At 46.6% G+C, this 19535-nt stretch overlaps 1 protein-coding gene across 2 annotated transcripts in view; it reads left to right on the forward strand.

The window, feature by feature from the left end:
- The window catches only part of LRRC9 (leucine rich repeat containing 9), a 2495628-nt gene that overhangs the window by 2111582 nt on the left and 364511 nt on the right, over nt 1-19535 (forward strand). For both annotated transcript variants that reach the window (XM_069638901.1, XM_069638902.1), the window contains one exon: nt 2707-2843. In XM_069638901.1, coding sequence (XP_069495002.1) covers nt 2707-2843 — 137 coding nt within the window. The remainder of the gene's footprint in view (nt 1-2706; nt 2844-19535) is intronic.

The following is a 19535-nucleotide window of genomic DNA, read 5'->3' on the forward strand; positions in this document are numbered from 1 at the left end:
TATATGTGTAGCACTCCCTCAATGCCTGCTTTCAAACAGTCACACATCCATCCACCAGTCACTTCCAAAAACAGTACATATAACCCTATGACCATATTAAGCTTCCACACACCAACTGCCACTTAGCAAACTTAACAATCTTCTACAAATCTTTTCCCTCTACATTTCCCTTACTATACAAAGAATTTGTACACAGTGCTCCTATAAATGCACATATGCATTGTGCAGTGAGAGAAGTGCATAAATAGAAGGGGCAGTGCGGATGGCCAAGTGCTCATGAGAACCCAGCAGGGAAATGCCAAGGGATGCCAAGGTGGGAAGCCACTGGCTAACCACTGGAGCAGAGGTGTCCCAAAGATGGGAGGGAACTTAACCGTAATATACCTTTAACAATGTTTTTCCTATCAATTTAATAGGTTTTTATACGTGAAAATATTTCATGGTGTATATAAATTATCCACAATTCCTCTTTTGATATATATTAAAGAACAATAAACCTTCTTTAAGAAACATACTAAGGTCTGTCGTTATCAACAGCACATGCTGGGGATGCAAACAAGCGTTCAATTGCCTACAGCATAAAGCTCAACCATAACCCCAGCCCAAACGAAACCACCCCTATTATTCACTGCACCTACCCTGCATTCTAGCTCAGTGTGCACTATATCCTAATAATGTAACAGTGGCCAGTGCTCATGGTTTACAGCCATGGCCAGTCTCCAAATCCATGGGCTTCGGCCATGCCGCATTCCTCAATAAGCAAATCAGAGTACACATTTGTGTTTGCCAACGGCCAGGCCCACTACCCAGACACCAAATGTATATCATTAGTTTTTCTACTTACATTCTTATACTTTTGAAAAATAAACATGCTTTTAGGTCCTTGCTAATGCTCGTCGCGCAAGTTTGTTGTAATCTAGTTCACCACTGCAGGCTGTAACCACAAGCAGAATATTTTTTCCCATTCAAACATACTGCTTCGCCCATGCCGCATGCCCCAATAAGCAAATTACAGTACACATTTCTCCTTGCTGACGGCCAGGCCCATTGCCCAGACACCTATGTTATATCACTGATTTGTGTACTTATAAAAATACACGACATATTTGCAAAACCATGCTTTGAAGTTCTTGCTGATCCTCCTCGTACATATTTTATGCAATCCCATCCAGCATTTCAACCTACCCACAAGCAGATTTTTTTTTCTCCATTCAAACCTATCCCAATTATGAAAAATGTTACCACATAGCTGTTCCTGGTGGCCATGCCCACTTTAACCCCATTGCTAGTCCCTCATGGTCATGAGCAGTAGCCAGATTGTCCGGGTCATGGCCATGACCAAGACAATCTGGCCACTGCCCATGGCCACAGGCTATACCTCAGTCACCAAAGGAAAATAACTTTATTTTGTACCTACATTATGACACTTTAAAAAAATAAAACATAGACACATTTGCAAAACCATGCTTTCAGGTCCTTGCCAATGCTCCTTACATGAGTTTGCTGTAAATCTGCCCATGCTTTATTTTTTGAAAAGTGTCAAAATGTACATACATAAAATAGTCCTATAACTTAGTCCCCACTTGACAAAATCCATTCAGACTTTGCACACACCTTCAAGGTTGGCTCTACAATCTTTCTGAAAACTTTTCTCCACATTCGCCAAACGGCAACAAAGTTATAAGCCATCTAACATTTTTGGGATCCCCTCTAGTTTTGCCCCCTCTTGACAAAACCCCACCAACCTTTGCAAAAACATTCATATCTAGGTCTAAAATCTTTTTGCAGCAAACTTTTGTCCAGATTCTTCAAATGGCACCACATTTATAAGCCTTTAAAATATTTTGGGACACCCCCCCCTCTAAATGTTGTTCCCTCTTGCCAGAACAGCACCACACAGAACCATTCAGAGTCAGTTCTAGAATGGCATTCCAAAATGTTATACAGTTTCATTGAGTGGCGCCAAAGTTATAAACCATCCAAAAACTGTTTATCATCAACCCTGTAATGCCGAAATAGGCATAGATGTCCCCGAACATCTCAGATGTTTGCGAACATCACATGACTGCCCCGGACATCCAGACGGTTCGTGGACGTCATAGTTGAAAAAACACCCGTTTTTGGGGCCATGTTCCATCCCATCCTCATCACCCCTCACCTCCCCAGAGATTGTTTCATTAGTTTGACAAGTGCAATGTTGTGTTTTTTAATATGTTTCTACTGCGATGTTCGCGGAAACCGGTGGCTGTCCGCAAATCCAACATGGTGTGCGTTTCCCAAAAGGCAGGCCGTGTAATATATCTATGTGTATGTGTGTGTATATATAGATACACACACACTAACATCTTTCGAAATTAAACTTTTATATGAATGCAGCCGACTGAAATATTGCAATTGGCAGTTCTCTTCTGCCCTGGCATGTTGTGTCTATTAATAGGAACATAGAAAAGGGGGTTATTCATATTTTATATGTTAAGCAAACATTTCCAGCTGTCGACTTGCCATTTAGTGAGAGAAATGTTTTCTCATGCCCATATTTGGTTTCCACGATTAAATCACAGTTTGCTTAAATGCATCCATATACTAGGTGGTGTCTCTCAGAATGAAGCCTTTTAAAGTGTTGGAATGGGTTGGGATGTTTACTCTATCGTGGATAAGAAAGGTGTATGACTGTGGCCTGATGTAGCATTTCCTTTATCCTTACAGAGATGCGGTTTGTGGTGAAACTATGTCTCCAATAATGCAAAGTTTAGAAGTACTTTACCTAAACTGCAACGGAATAAGTAGCTTACCCCAACTGCAACTAGGCCGACTTCAAAATTTAAAATCCCTATTTTTACAAGGTATGTACCAGCATTATTACGTGGATTCACTTTTTTTGTCTTTGGTGCACATACTCTAGATACTGTGTAAAATGAGTCTTAAATGAGTTGCAAAGTGAAATGTGAACAGCAAAAAACAACCAACTAGAGTGTACTGGCCTACAGTCCACGAGCATTCTTCATTGCTTCCCCGATTGGAAGAGTTATTTTTGGGGCGGTTTATAACTTTGACGCTGTTTGGCAAATCTATGAAAAATGTTGCATGTCCCCAAACAATCACAATAACATGTTTCCTAACTAGCCAATCTGTTTCCCTGAAAGCACCAGCGACACCAACACCAACACCAAGAATTAATCATGCATACGAACTGTGATATCACTCATTTGTTTTACCGACTTTTTGACAATTGGTACACACAACGCTGTACGAATTTGCACCAAATTTGCAAAAGCATGCTTTCTTGGCAAGGCCACCGCTCCTTGAGCAAATTTGACAAAAATCCTTCCAGTAGTTCAGGGCGCAACATACGTTTTTTCAATGCAAGTCAGTCATGATTTTTCAAACGATTGCGACCCTACCCCATAATTTTGCCCCCGCCCCATTGATGAAACTACACAAACCTTTGCTGAATTGTTTCTGAAAGTTACGTTGTGTAAAGGGGTAATATTCCCTAAAAAAGCAGCAGATTTTACTACAATATTCCATAAGCACAGGCATGTCCAGAGAGAATTTCAGAGTAGTTACTGTGGCCCGGTGGCTTGATGAATCCTTCTGCCATGCCCCAGGAAATGTGGCAGCCATGGCCAGTGGGCCACAGACCTGTCATCCATAGGAAAAGCCAATTTTGAGTGACTTTTATCTTCACGAGATTGCACCATGCCCCAGAAAATGTGGCCACTGGCCAACTGACCTGCTATTAACAGTAAAAGCCAATATTGGGTGTCTTATAACTTGGCCAGATTGCCCAAGGCAATCTGGCCACTGGCCCTGGTCACAAGCCATGGCTAGTGGCCCATCAATCCGGTATGGGAATGTTGGCTGAGGTGGGGGGCTAGGTGGGGATACTATGGGTAGCTAGGTGGGGCATGGCTGAAGGCCACTGCCCGGAGAATGTCGCCAGTGGCACAAGCACACGTTATCTTTAGAAAAAGCTAATTTTGGGCAACTTAGAACTTGGCCAGTGTGAAGAATCTGAGGATGTCATCCCTTCTCCCCTAGGGGGAGACCTTTCCCATGGGGCCAGGTCGATGCATCCACAGTACAATAGTCCCCCCATGTGTGGTGCACATAGGGAGGATCACATGGAAAGGGAGTCCCCCTATGGGATTGGGGATGATCATCACCAGGGAATGCAGTATCTCCCCGCTCCACCATCTCTTCTTACAAATCTTCCTCCCCCCCTGGATAGGGCTAATATGTATTACTGTCAGGTTAGCCTAACTCACCGACATGACAACCATGAGAAACTAAGCAGCCCAAAATATTATGCATGCAGCTTTAAGGTTGATACTGTGACGAAGAAGAGAGCCAGGAGTACAAGGATTACTTGTGTGAAGCTGTTTGAGCAGTCTAGTTTTCCAATACCAGGGATTGGCTCTAACGAATACATCAGCCTGACGCACAGGGGTGGACTGGCCTATAGGGAACTCTGGAGAGTTCCCTGTAGGCCTTTGCACCCTGAGCCTCTTTTCTGAGGTATTTCCAAATGTTTCCATAGGAAAAGGGTGGGGCTTGCTGAAAATGTGTAATATGGGGCCACTTTGAAAATTATTTGCAGGGTCTCTTTTTGTTCCCAGACCGATGCGCGGGTAACAAGAAAAGCCAGTGCCAAGCTCAGTCTGGAACGAATGTGCCAGAGATATGCGAGAGAGGGGAGAGCCATCCCCCGAAGATCGACAGCAAGAGACTTACCAAATGCACAGTGAAGCATGGAGGAGACAGAACGCGCAACCATAGAGCAGTCTCAGTCTGCAGGGACGCTGCAGATGCCGCTGGTCGCCCGGACGCTACCGGAGACTCCAGTAAGAATAGTGCTGCCGGGGAACCGTTGTACTGCCAAGGAAGCAAACAGGGATGCAGGTTGCCCAGGGGCTGTAAGAGGTCCAGGGAAGGGTAAGCTCAGAAACTGGTGAGAGAGGGTCAGGGACCCTGAAGCAAAGGAGTGACAGTTGTATACTTGGCAGGAGAGTGAACCAGGCACATACAATGCAAAGGTGTGAGACTGGGACCTGCACCCAAGAGTAAGAGGGTCTGGGACACAAAAGAAAGAGAGGGTCCAGATCTCTCTCTCCTCACCAAAAACAAAAGGTTTTTCATGGCAATTATTTGTAATCTCGGAGGCCTGACATCCAGTAGAGTGGAGAACCTCCAAGACCTCTTCCTACAAATCCAAATCCCTGCATTTTAATCTTCAAGCAACCAAGCATGTAGATTGAGAATGCTGCGATTCAGATGAAAGTCCTGTCCTCCAGACTATCAGAGAATGTCTTCTCTCTTTGGAAGATATTGAGGAGGGCTGGTGGTCCAGTCAAGAAGGTCTGAGTATATTGTCCTCCAAGCCCAGTCCAGGGCAATTATAATTATTATAGTGCCTTGCCTCCGGAACCACGAGAAAACCTACAGGATGATGGGAATTGGTAGGAAGGTATAACATAGGTTGAAGTCAAAGTCCACTAAAAACGCTTCCCTCAGCGTTCCTCTCGGGGGCGGGGGGAATTTCCTGAAGCAGAAGAGCTCAAACTTCCTATTGGCACTGGCGACATGCAGATCCACCTCATCTGCTTACCTAAGTCGGGCGGTTCCCGAATGGTTGATGAAGAATTCCACAATAACCTGCTGGCATAGCTTGCACTCATGGGAGACACAGGGCCTCATTACACGGTAGGCGGTAAGGGTTTACCGGTACCGGTATTTTACCGGTACCGGTAAATCCTTACCGCCTTACTACGAGGTCCCTTTGCGGGTTGGGGAATTTAACGCCTGCTTTTTGCAGGCGTTAAAAACCAACCCGCAAAGGGACCCAGGGAGCTAATTACGGTACCGCAATTTGAGGTACCGTAATTAGCTCCTTCCCCATTCCCATTATGCCCTATGGGGCAAAAATGGGAATGGGGAAGGGCAATGTTGGAAGGGGGAATTACCGCCCCGCCAACCTTGGAATGGGGCGGTAATTCCCCTTTCCGCCAAGGCGGTGTCGGTATTTTACCGGCATGAACCATGGCGCTAATAGCGCCATGGTTCTCCGCCATCCGTGTAATGAGGCCCATAGACCTGCTTACTCAGGGCTCCCAGCACTGCATTCTCCACCCTAGTGAGGTGAGCCAGTGAAAGCTGATTGACTGTTAGAAAAGCTCAAGGCCTCCAAAGCAACAGCAAATTCGTTGGGCCTAGTGGTGCCAGTAAATGCAGCCCCATTGTACATTTAATATGAGGACTCTGTGGGATGATGCACTCCATTAGATCTTTTTTTGTAAAACTTTATTTCACTGATTTCTATTATTTTCTTTTACTGATTTCTATTATTTGTTCAGGTTGCAGCTTGAGTACTTGTTAGTGGATAGTGGTGCAGGGTTTGCATCGCATGGGGCATGTGAATTTTGCAGACGGTTCAGACCGTAGCAGAGGGTATTGATATTGTGGATGATTGTAGCACAAGTTGCTTATTGTGGCAAAGGGTATTGCTGTGGATGGGTGTAGATTTTGTATTTTCTAGATGTAGATTGTTGCAGAGCTTGTGGATTGTGACAAAGTGTGATAAGTGGCAATGGTCATGTGGATGGCGGCATACAGTGTGTATCGATTTGTAAGCTGGTGATTGATCTGTGCGGATAGTGGTGCATATGTTGGCATAGGGTAATGGTATTGGGTGAATGGTGTTGTTAATAATATGGTTGTTGAAGCTCTTGATATGGATGTGGCACAGGGTCTGGATGCTGGCTGTGGATGGTGGTGAAGGGTGAGCATGGTGGCAAAGGGTGTTGAGTGGCATGTGGCATGTTTTGTTTCTGAAATGTGATTGTCTCTGTCCCAGGCCCAGATATCAAAGGGTAAACTTTCCCAAACTCACTAATACTGAGCTATAGTGATAATCAGGAGGACATTATTTGTACATTGCCTTTGCAAGGTGGATTGTCTTAGGGCTAGGCCACTCAGTTGGCAGGCTCCTGACATGCAACTGACCTGTCCAAAGTCTCAGATACCCTATCAGTTCTGCTATCTGAAACTCAGTAAGAATGAGCTGTAGTGATAATCGAAGAACTAATTTTCAGGAGGCTCCTGGCAGGCAAGTTGGCCTGGGGTTCAATCACTCTGTTGGCAGCCCCTGACACTTGAGTCCAAGGCGAGGCAGGTTGGCCTGGAAAAGCGTAGGTTTCCAACATGTGGCTGACCCGTCCCCATCCCAAATATCCTAAGAGGCTGCTTTCTTAAAATCATTAAAATTAAGCTACAATGATAATCAGAGAAATTAGTTTGAAGAGTTCAATACAAGGCAAGTTTGGATGGGGATGGGCTTTGATATTTTATTAGTTCACGGTACACATTATAAATAATACGCTACAAGAGTCCTGTACCGTTCTTATTTCAAATTACACATCTGTGTTTTCCTATGTTCGTATTTCACATTACACATTTCCAATGCACCTTTTCTTTAAGAGTTCTGCGAAATTCATATTTTACATTGCACATGCGGATGGTGCTAGAAGGATTGTGTGAATGGTATCGTAGGGTACATTGGTGGCATGGGCTGATGTTAGTTATGTATCGATGGCGTTGCACATGGTGGTGGAGGTTAGTAATGAGTATGTGTGGATGGTGGTGTCTTACTAGTGCGCTTCACATATAGATGGCACACAAATAAACAAAGTAAAGCAGTTTTTTTTCATGTTACAAAACTTCAGATACTGGATTTCTCACATGGTGAGTTCTTACACTTCTGTGCCACAGTTCAATCATCTTAGTTTGGGCTCCTCTTTAGTCTTTTACGTTGATTGAGGTTTTGGGTTGCACGCTGGGGAAAATGTGCCGGCTCCAACCTTCCGCTTCTGACTGTCTTTCCTTCACATTGGTTTCTTCTATCACCTATTCTGAGCATCACCAAACACCACCGGTCTCGCCTCTTCTGATGTTCACCTTCTTGCTCCTCTGTCACTTTTTCCACCTCTTCTTGTTCTCTTACTGCTGCCTCCTCCCCCAAGTTCACCTTATTCCTTCTGCTCTCTTGCTCCTTCCACCTCTTCCAGATCTTCACCTTCCTCCTCCTGCTGTTTTGCTCTTGCCACCTCCTTCTGAATTTCAAATGTATCCAACTGTTCTTACTCCTGCCCCCTCTTTCTCCCCCCTGAGCTCCATCCTCCTCCTCCTCCAGTCCCAACACCTTCTGCCAACTTCCTAAACATTCACCAACTATATCTGCACACCGGCTACAATGCTATACAAACACTGACCCAGCTCAAATGAAGTTGTGGGCTTATGTCATGAGCTTTGACACTCTCCTCCCTGATGGCTACAAGATCCTCTCAGCACCCAGATCCTCCTGGTCCGGTGGGGGGGGTAGCCCTGATCTTTCCTGAGTGGATTCCTGCCTCTATCATTTCCACTCAGACCTATTCCTCTTTTGAATGCCTTGTCTGTAGGCTTTCCCTCTCGCCTACCCATTCTTTTACTGTGGCTACCATCTACCGGCCTCCTGGTCAAATCACCTCATTTCTCTCTGAGTGGGCAGACCTCCCCTGCCCCCTCCTGGCCTCTACCACTCAACTCCTCCTCCTCAGTGACCTCAATATACATTTAGACTCTCCTTACTCCTCCTCTGTACTCTTCTGTGACCTCTGCTACTCCCTCTCCCTGTCCATCCTCCCCTCATGCCCAACTCACTCTGCAGGGCACACACTCAATGTCTTGATCTCCTCTGATCTCCCCCTCTCCATCCCTCTGACCACTCCTCTCTCCTACAGCGATCCCTCCCTCCCTCCTCTCCTCTCATCTCTCCCTCTCTTCCCCCCAAGTCAAGCCTACCCCAACACTGCCACCTACCTTCTTGGACATCCGGCCCATGAAGCGTGTGTCAGTGGAGGCTTTTGCCGCCACTCCCCCCCACCCCCCTCCACCTTTGGCTGTCTCACATCCTGACACAGCCCTGTCTCTGCTCTACTCTTCAAATTCTGATATGCCTGATGCTCTTGCCCCTGTCATGAGGATCCGTTTGAAGCCCAAAGCCAAGTTCAATTCCTGGTATGACTCTGCCCTAGCTACACTTAAATGTAAGTGTAGGGCGGCTGAGAGGAAATGGAGGACTTCCTGTTCATCCTCTGACAAACTGGCCTGTCGTCTGCTACAAAGGCAATACCGACCGAAGAAGAGAGTCCACATTCAAGCTCGTGTATCTGCAGCATCTAACAACTCGGCCGAACTCTTTAAAATCTGCAAGGAGCTGGCCAACCCTGGTGCAGTCTCTACCCCTCATGTTGCCTCCCAGGCTCTTTGCAATGTCCTTGCCTCTCACTTCATTTAAAAAACCCAGGACATCCTGTCCACCCTCTCCACCCACACCCCTCCTCTCCCCTCTCTATCTGTGCTTGCTGACCCTCCTTTAGCCACCCCCCACCATCCTTCTCGTCCTTTCCTCTTTTCTCCCCTGAAAAGGTCGCTAGACAAGTCCGATCTATGAAAGCCTCATCAAAACAGGTTCATCCCTGTTCCTCTAAAACCATCAAGGACCACATTGACACCCTCACTCCAGCCCTTGCTGATTTTTGCAACCACTCCTTTGCCTCGGGATCCTCCCCCTCCCCTCTGAAGCACTCCTTTGTGCATCTTCTTCTCAAGAAACCCACAGCTGATCCTTCTTGTCCAGCTAACTATTGCCCAATTTCCATTACTCCCTTTCTGGGCAAACTCCTGGAAGCTTAACCTTCATTCCAATTCTTTTGGCTGTCTCCATGACTACCAGTCTGGCTTCAGAGCTGCCAGAAGCACGGAAACTGCTCTCCTGAACATCCGTGAAGATCTGCTCTCCAACCTTGACTCTTACATTCCCTCTGTCCTCATCCTCCTCGATCTCTCTTCTGCCTTCGACACGGTCAACCATACCATCCTGCTCAACCGTCTCTGTGAAAACCTGGGTATCACTGATCAGGCTCTGGCCTGGCTGACCTCCTTCCTCTCAGATCGACCCTCCCAGGTCCAACTTGGGTCCTTCCTTTCATCTATCTTCCTCTCTACCTGTGGTGTTCCCCAGGGGTCTAACCTCTCCCCCTGACTTTTCACCCAATACCTGGCAACTCTCGCCCACTGCATTGACACTTTCTGCTCAAATTTCCAGTGCTACGCTGCCGACACTCAACTCATTTTCAGGCTACCCTCTAGCACCTCCTCTCCCTCTCTCATCTCTCTCATGTCTCTCATCTCTGATTGCTTAACTGCCATTCAAGATGATCTTTGTCTGAATGCCAGCAAGATGGAGATCCTCCACATCGGCACACCTTCACCATCCTTTCCCCTCAGTCTCTGGCCGGCCTCTCTTGGCCCTCCTCTTACCCCCAAATGCGATGCTAAGAATCTCAGGGTCATCTTTGACTCCACCCTTTCCTTCTCCGCCCACATCTCTAAGGTCTCTAAAAAGTCAAATTTCCTACTGCACCTCCTCAGAGGTACTCTGCCTTTCCTCTCCTTCCCCCAGAAGCTCATGGTATCCCAAGCTCTGGTTCTTTCTAGCTTGGACTATTGTAGCAGCCTGTTTCTAAATCTACCTGCCTCTACTCTCTGCCCTCTGCAACTAATCCAGAATAGGACTGCGAGACTTGTCCTTGGCCTCAAGCCCTGGGATCGTATCTCTCCAGCTCTGAAATCTCTCCATTGGCTCCCAGTGGATGCAAGGATTAAATTCGAAACCCTCTGCATTGTCCACAAGGCTTTCAGCTATCCCTCCGCAAATACCTCCCCTCTCGAGCTCTTCGCTCCTCTACCTCCAACTCCCTCAGCGTCAATCGTTTTTCAAAGAAACAAGCTGGGGTAGATCTCTGTCTTCGGCTGGGGCCTCCCTCTGGGACAGCCTCCCTGCCACTCTAAAACTTGAGGAGAACCATCTACGGTTCCGGAAGCACCTCAAGACCTTCCTCTTTTCTTCTGCTTTTGCTCCCCTTCTCCCCTGCTGATCTGTGCTCCCTGGGCATGTGCACCTGGCCACCCTCTGTCCTCCGGGCCCATGTACCTGCTCATCCTGCCACCCTCCCGCACTGCGTCTGTGCCACCCCTTGCACTGGGGTCTGTATCTGTACCCATACATCCCCCCCTTTTCTTCCTGCACTTATCAGACCTAAACTGTCTGCTGCCTTAAACCCAGCAATTGCAAATTGCTGACTGCACTACCACTGTTTGTTGCCTTTATTATTTATTTATTGTTATTTATCTGTTTCTCCTCTGCTTTGCACTTTCCACTTCTCACCCCTTCCATGCACTTTTCCCTTCCCCCCTCTCCCATGCACTTGCGCGTTCTCACTGTCACTGGGCCTAGTAAGATCGCTGTTTTGTTCTCCACTGTTCCCCTCCCTTGCCTTGTCGCACTCTGAAACACTTGTGTACGAGCGCAATAGAAATAAATTATCAATATGAATATCAATATGCAACCCAAGGTCTCCACACCCCAATTTGGTCTCGTCTCAAGGGTATGCTCCTGGTGAGTAATTTTTGAGGGCCTGGGATTGGTGGGTCCTAATTTGTTCACCTGAATTCATTGAGGGCCTAGTGCGCCAGACTAAGCCTTAAAATAGTAGATCTGACATTATGGATTTCATTTGTGACTAAATTATCAACTCCAACGGGCTGCACGGCCTGCTGTGCAGTGTTTTTAAAGGAGGTATATTAGAGGATCACTTGAACACTAAGGGTAAGAGGTTATGTATTGTCCCCAGTTCTGGCCTCTGCTCCAATTGGAGATCAAGAGCAGCCAGCACGATCAGATAATCTGTGAACCTCGCAGATCAACTCCACTCTCTGAGGCTTGAGGAAGTCGGGCAGGGATCAAGAAAGGCTTTTTGTGGTCTGAATCAGGGTTCTTTGTGATTTTTTCCAAATATTGAAGGCTGCACACAAAAAAGACTGTTGTTTTTTTAAGCTTATTTGGTGTGTCCTTCAATATTGGGACTTATCACTATTTCGGGATGATTGCTCCACTCCACTCCCCTCCCCCAAACCCCACTAACATCAATCCCCCATCTGCCCTTACTTTTTAATTTGGATGTTTAACCCCCAGAAGACCCTTCACAGTCACAGAAACACACACAAACAAAGCACACACTTACTTGTCCACCCACTCCTCGCATCTACGCAATGAACCCTCCTCAACCACCACACAAACCCACTTACATTTCCTCTCCCTTTCACCTACAAACAAGCCACCTCAACATATACCCACACACATACAGAGACACTTACATTCCTCACCCGCGTCTTTCGTCTTCCAGGACGGCCAGGACTGTCCGGCCCTGCGCACACTTGTGTGCGACAGGGGCACGACCGTTAGATTTAGAAAGACCACTTTGAGCAGTCTCAGAACAGTCTTTCTAAATCAGTCTTTTTAATATTTGACAAAATAAAAATTACCTTTACATGCCAGACCCTGAATGAGTCATGGTGTGGACGAGCAGATTTCCACAACATGTATATTGCCTGGATTTCCAATGGTTGCAAGTCCTGATTTCTTACAGGGACAGTGTCGGCTTTGGTTACCCTGTTTTTTATCAGTGTTAAATCCCAATTTTTTTAAAGGGGCAGGGTCACTATTGATTAATTGCTTTGTCGCCACTTCTCAGTCGCATGTCTGTTAAGGTACAGGGTCTTGTAATTTGGTTAAGAGATTCCCAGTGACTGTCCACTGCCATGCATTGAGGCCTCATCAGGGATGACCAGGGCATCCCCTGTATGCCTCTTACAGGTACATCATCTTCTAGACTGGGGAGTGACCAGCCCCTTTGAACACCCTACAAGAAGACCCGGCACCAGGCCAGGGTCTTTGTCACATATGTTCCCTTCTTCTGCCTGGCCTTCCTGAGTTTCCCCCAATGGGTATTACCTTGGATAATCTTCATTGGCTAATAACGTCACCTCGCTATATATAACTGAAAAGGAGAATGGTTGCAGTCCTGGAAACCAACGAATAAATACTGGGATTGGTGTCTTTGGTCCTTGAGGATCCTAATGGCTCATGGTCGATCTTTAAGGTACATTTGTGACCTGTTATGTGATGCTTTAGTGCTTATATAGACCATTGACGCGCTGCTTGCTTATTTCTTCTCCCTGCGCTGGAGCTTCCAACTTTGAGTAGTATCAAGTGCTAGATGCAATTCCTCACTTATGACAAGGTGGCTCCTAGACCTATTTGTGATGTATCTGTTTGGAGGATGTGAGGTTAGCTATAGCCAAAAAGTGATGGGTTGAAGGTTTTGAATAAATCTGAACCTCGTCTGCACCATTGCAAAATGGGTCCGGCCATATGCAAATTAGACAAGCACACCTAACGTCACAGAAAGAATAGAGTCACAAAAATCCAGGCTAAAGGATTAATATGAGACTTTGCAGAGTGCTAGTGGGGTCGACACTTCACCTGAGATGGAGTTTGGCAATCCAGACACGGCAGACCATGCTGATCCTTCTTACAGGCATCTGATGACTGGAGTAATTGTCTTTATGGGATGGAGCAGCACTACAAGTCAGTGGCGTAGGGTGGGCACTGCTATTATATGATAAATGTTGGTCTCTCTCTCTCGAGTAATGTAATCAGTTCAATTAGTTTCAAAGAAGACGTTAGTGAGAGCACACCCTGTAGCCTTGGCACAAGGTTGTCATAAATATCCAGAAAATTGGAACAGATCACCATCCGTTCCTGAGTGTGCTCACTCTTTACTCTCAATCCAGAGTTGCAAAATATGCTTATTGTATGTAAATTACTTCACTTGAATACAGTTCTACTTCAATTATGTTATAAAGAAAACATTGATTCAGCGTTCATTTTCTCAAACAGCATCTGCTATTTATTAATAGCCTGACTAGTCAGTGTCCAATCTAGTATTGCCAAAGCATTTCTGACTTCCGTCCATCATCAGGGCTTTCAGGCACGGTTTAACAATAATCTATTCACCATAGGATTCTACACCAATGTTGTAGTGACCCATTTCCATGTCATTATTGCAACATCCAAGTGATACATTTATAGCATTTTCAAATTTGTAAACCTCAAATATTAGAAAGCATAAGTCACACATACCATTCGGTCGTTGTTGAGGGATAATTAAAACATAAAAAGAAAATAAAAAGAAACAATAATCAGTTTGTGGCATTATAAGTATGCTATTGTGGCTATCTGGCTCATATAGTATAAATATGTTCCTGTACAGTTACACCTACGCAGTATGTTTTCAAATGGTCAGGTCAAAACTCTGTCCTAGAAAAATCAACCGAAAAATAGAAAATAGAAACTCACTGATATCAAAGATCTCTGTCTATGTACATGATAGTTCAAATATAAATACAAAAGAGAGAGAACCAGTGTTTGATTACTGCTCATTCATTCTGAAAATATCAAAAGTAAAAAACCATGTGAAGTAAGATTGTTGCTCGCTTGTAATTCCTAATAGTCACGAGCGTGCTGTCTTGCGGCTGCTTACCTCCGTACCCAGCACTGCTCCACCGTTTCAGCAAGAAGACCTAACAGATATTCTGGATAAAAGTTCACAAAATGATCACATACTGCCTTTTCATGTAGCTCTACAGAAAAGGGTCATGGCAAATTGGGAGGTTCTAGAGGCGAACCCTGCGGTGAACAAGAATCTCACCAGAAAATATAGACCATCCAGTAGCGACCCTACTTAACTGTGGAAACATCCTACACCTGAAAGCCTAGTTGTTCAGGCAGCAATGTCAACCTCAAAACTGCATACCCTACCTTCCCACCACATAGGGATGATCAGCGTTTCGACTCTTGGGCAAGAAAAGTATTTTCTGCAGGAAACATGGCGCTCAAGTCCACAAAAATGTCAATTGTGCGTTAGCAAAATTCACATTCACACTGTAGGACTGTGTAGCTATGGCGGCTGACTATATTCCCGAAGGGGAAGAGAGAGATGGCTTCCTGAGCATTGTAAGAGACGGCAAGGAGGCAATGTGTGAGTATCTGCAGTCAGGATTGGACTCAGCTGATAGCAGTGGCAAGCACAGTAATACGCAGATTAGCATGGTTGAGTAAGTCACTCTTCGCACTGGACCTGCAATACAGGCTCCTCCTCATGCCTTTTGACGGCACCCAGCTGTTTGGCAGCAAGGCTGGCGAAAGGCTGGAGAAGCTGCAGACCTCAAAGACAGCGGCCAAGTCCCTTGGAGCTGCTATCAGACAGCCTCAACCCTCTCATCCCAGTGGATCATCTTGGAAGGGTAAGTCCTTTCGCTTCTACTCCTCAGTTGGAAGAGCAAGAGGACTGGCTGGTCAAAAGGGTCAGTGAAGATTCCCTCATAGTGGACGAGGGAGAGGTGCAAAGCCCGCTCAAGCAACAGCTACTTTACCATCAGCCGCTGCTTCAGACCCTTCCAAACCTCTGTGAGGCCTTAGCCCACAAGACCCATTACTTCAGATGCATGGGCATTGGAAACAGTAGTCCAGGGTTACTGCCTCCCCTTTCTAAAAAGGCCTCAGTACCATCCACCGGGGAGCCACTCTTTCAAGGTTCCAGATCCATTCCTTGTGCAGGAAATTTTGAGCCTGCTAGAGAAAGTTGCTATAGAACCAGTACCTGTGATAGAAAGGAGCAAAGGGTTCTACTCGCCTTATTTTCTAAAACTCAAGGACTGAGGATTGAGACCCATCTTGGACTTGAGATGCTTGAACAGGTTCCTCAGGAAGGACAAGTTCAAGATGGTCCCACTTTCTCAGATCCTTCAGGCCCTCCAGCTCCAAGATTGAATGGTGTAATTGGACTTTCAGGATGCTTACTTTCATATGCCGATCCATCACAAGCACAGAAAGTACTTGAGGTTTGCCGTTGGCGGTTCTCATTATCAGTTTCGAGTTTTGCCATTCGGGCTTACCTCCGCCCGAGGGTTTTCACCAAGTTGATGGCGGTGGTAGCAGCGAGTCTCAGGCGAGGGGGGATTCACGTCTATCCCTACCTGGACGATTGGTTGATCAGGGCATGTTCCCCCAAACAAGCCCTGGAACATCTCTGCATCACCTGCCACTCTCTACACAGACTGGGCTTCTCCCTCAATTACAAGAAGTCCCACATGATACCATCTCAAAGACTCCAATTCATCTGAGTGGTCTTGGATGCATCTATGGGAAATGCCTTACCACCCAAGGTGAGGGCGCAACACATTTTGCTGATGGTCACCAAATTCCAGAGTGCCCAGCGTCTTCCGGCCTTTGACTTTTTTAGGTTGCTCGGCCTCATGGCATTCTGCATTTTTCTTGTGCCAGAGACTCGCCTAAGAATGAGATCCCTTCCCTGGGCTCTCAGGACACAGGGGTTTCAATTCGCTGGCAAGTTGTCAGACCGATTACAGGTTCCAAACAGGGTTGCACAGTATCTCCTGTGGTGGGCCTGTAAGGACAATATTCTGAAGGGAGAACCTTCTTGGCAACCCTGGCCTGAGATAATAGTAGGGACGGACGCCTCACTCACGGGGTGGGGAGCTCACGCCAAAGATCTGACAATCAGTGGTCGTTGGTCTTCATCAGAGTCCAAACTACATAGCGATCTTTTGGAGTTGAGGGCGATCAGACTTGCGCTGAAGGCCTTTCTGCCATCTGTACGGGGAAAGAATGTCCTGATAATAACCGACAACAAAGTGGCCATGTGCTACCTCAACAAGAGAGGAAGCGTAGGATCACTTCTACTGTGCAGAGAGGCAATGTAGCTCTGGTGTTGGGCAATTCAAGAAGGAATCTCTCTATCAGCAGTTCACCTCGCCAGAGAGAACCCAGCGGCAGACGCTCTGAGCAGGGAGAGCACAGTCTCCCACGAGTGGGAACAAGCTCAGAAAGTCCTTCAAGAGATCTTAACCCTTTGGGGAACCCCTCAAGTGGATCTGTTCGCGACCAGTGTCAACTTTAAATGCAAACAGTTCTGCTCCAGGGAATTTCCCCCCAGAGGAGCTCTAGGGGATGCGTTCATAGTGGACTGGGAGTTCACTATCAGTTCAACCCACAGCTGATGCTTCCTGTCCGGCTAACTATCGCCCGATTTCCATTACTCCCTTTTAGGGAAAACTCCTGGAAAAGCTGGCCATCTCTCAGCTTAACCTTCATTCCGATTCGGTTGGCTGTCTCCATGACCATCAGTCTGGCTTCAGAGCTGCCAGAAGCACAGAAACTGCTCTCCTGAGCATCTGTGAAGATCTGCTATCCAACATTGACTCTAACATTCCCTCTGTCCTCATCCTACTCAGTCTCTCTTCTGCCTTCGACATGGTCAACCATACCATTCTGCTCAACCATCTCCGTGATAACCTGGGTATCACTGATCAGGCTCTGACCTGGCTGACCTCTTTCCTCTCTGATCGACCCTTCCAGGTCCAACTTGGGTCCTTTCTATCATCTATCTTCCTCTCTACCTGTGGTGTTCACCAAGGGTCTAACCTCTCACCCTGGCTTTTCAACCAATACCTGGCAACTCTCGCCCACTGCATTGCCATTTTCTGCTCAAATTTCCAGTGCTACACTGACAACACTCAGCTCTTTTTCAGGCTGCCCTCGGCCACCTCCTATCCCTCTCTCATCTCTGATTGCCTAACTGCCATTCAAGATTGGTGTGCCGCCAATGATCTTTGTCTGAATGCCAGCAAGACAGAGATCCTCCTCATTCGGCACACCTTCACCATCCTTTCCCCTTACTCTCTGGCCGGCCTCCCTTGGCCCTCCTTCTACCCCCACCTGTGAGGCGAAGAACCTCAGGGTCATCTTTACCTCCACACTTTCCATCTCCGCCCACATCTCTGAGGTCTCTAAAAAGTAAAACTTCCCACTGCACCTCCTCAGAGGTACTCTGCCTTTCCTCTCCTTCACCCTGAAGCTCACTGTCTCCCAAGCTCTGGTTCTCTCTAGGTTGGACTATTGTAACAGCCTCTTTCGAAATCTACCTGCCTCTACTCTCCGCCCTCTGCAACTAATCCAGAACAGGACTGTGAGACTTGTCCTTGGCCTCAAGCCCTGAGATCGTATCTCTTCAACTCTGAAATCTCTCGATACAAGGATCAAATTCAAAACCCTCTGCAATGTCCACAAGGCTTTCTAGGGCCTGGGTCCAAAATACCTTCAGCTATCCCTCCGCAAATACCTCCCCTCTCGAGCTCTTCACTCCTCTACCTCTAACTCCCTCAGGGTCAGTCGTTTTTCAAAGAAACAAGCTGGAGGTAGATCTCTGTCATCGGCTGGGGCCTCCCCCTGCCACTCTAAAACTTGAGGAGAATCATCTACGGTTTCGGAAGCACCTCGAGACTTTCCTCTTTGCCTCTGTCTTCGCTCCACCTCTCCCCTGCTGAACTGTTCTCTCTAGGCACTGTGCTCCTGGCCACCCTCTGTCCCCTGGCCCAGATACCTGCTCACCCTGCCATCCTCCTGCACTGCCTCCTGGCCACCCCTTGCGCTGGGGACTGTATCTGTACCCGTACAGTCTCCCCTCCCAACCCCCCATTTTCTTCTTTTTCTGCACTTATTCAGACTTACCCAGTCTGCTGCAGTAAACACAGCACTTGCCACTTGCTGGCTGCACTACCACTGTTTATTGCCTCTATTATCTATTTATTTGTATTTATTATTATTTATCTGTTCTCCTCTGCTCCGCACTTCCCACACACTTTTCCCCTTTCCCATGCACTTACGCGTTGTCAATGTCACTGGGCCTAATAAGATTGTTGTTTTGTTCTCCCCTGTTTCTCCTCCCTTGCCTTTTCACGCTCTGAAACACTTGTGTACAAGCGCAATACAAATAAATTATTGTATCATATCATATCTACTACTGTACACTTTTCCTTTAGTCCCCATCATTCATCATGTGATCAGCAGGTTTAGAAAGTTCGGGAAGCCTTGATCCTAATTGCTCCAAATTGGACCAGGAGGAAGTGGTACCGGGACCTTCTGGACATGTCCATCTGCCCTCCAATACGTCTTCCACAAAGAGAGGACCTTCTCTCGCGAGAGGAGGGTTGGGTTCTCCACCCAGAGGTCAAGACACTCACCCTTCATTCATGGTTTCTGAGAGGTTGTGATATAAGGATTGGGATCTCCCAGATGACGTAATGGAGATTTTGCTTTTGGCGAGAAGGCCAGCAACAAAATCCTTATACCGCTGCCGTTGGAGAAAATGCAGCAGCTGGTGTAGGGAAAAGGATTCAGACCCTTTTCAATGCAATACACCTATGGTGTTGTCTCTTTAGTTACATTTGGCTAATCTGGGGCGCCAGATTGGAACCATTAAGGGATACTTGGCAGCACTTTCTATCTTCAAGCGCACCTCGGAAGAGGTATCTTATTTTAAAATGCCATTGATCATACTGTTTCTTAAAGGGCTCACTAATATGTTCCCTCCTACACCTTTTTCAAGTCCCAATTTAGGATCTTAATCTGGAATTAAAATTCTTGATGTGTGCTCCTTTTGAGCCACTTCACTCGTGTCCATTAAGACTGCTTACATTTAAAACCATTCTATTAGTTGCGTTAACATTAGCCC

Source organism: Ambystoma mexicanum, chromosome 14 (genome assembly GCF_040938575.1).
Source record: "Ambystoma mexicanum isolate Mex_15411 chromosome 14, UKY_AmexF1_1, whole genome shotgun sequence".
NCBI classification, from domain to species: domain Eukaryota; kingdom Metazoa; phylum Chordata; class Amphibia; order Caudata; family Ambystomatidae; genus Ambystoma; species Ambystoma mexicanum.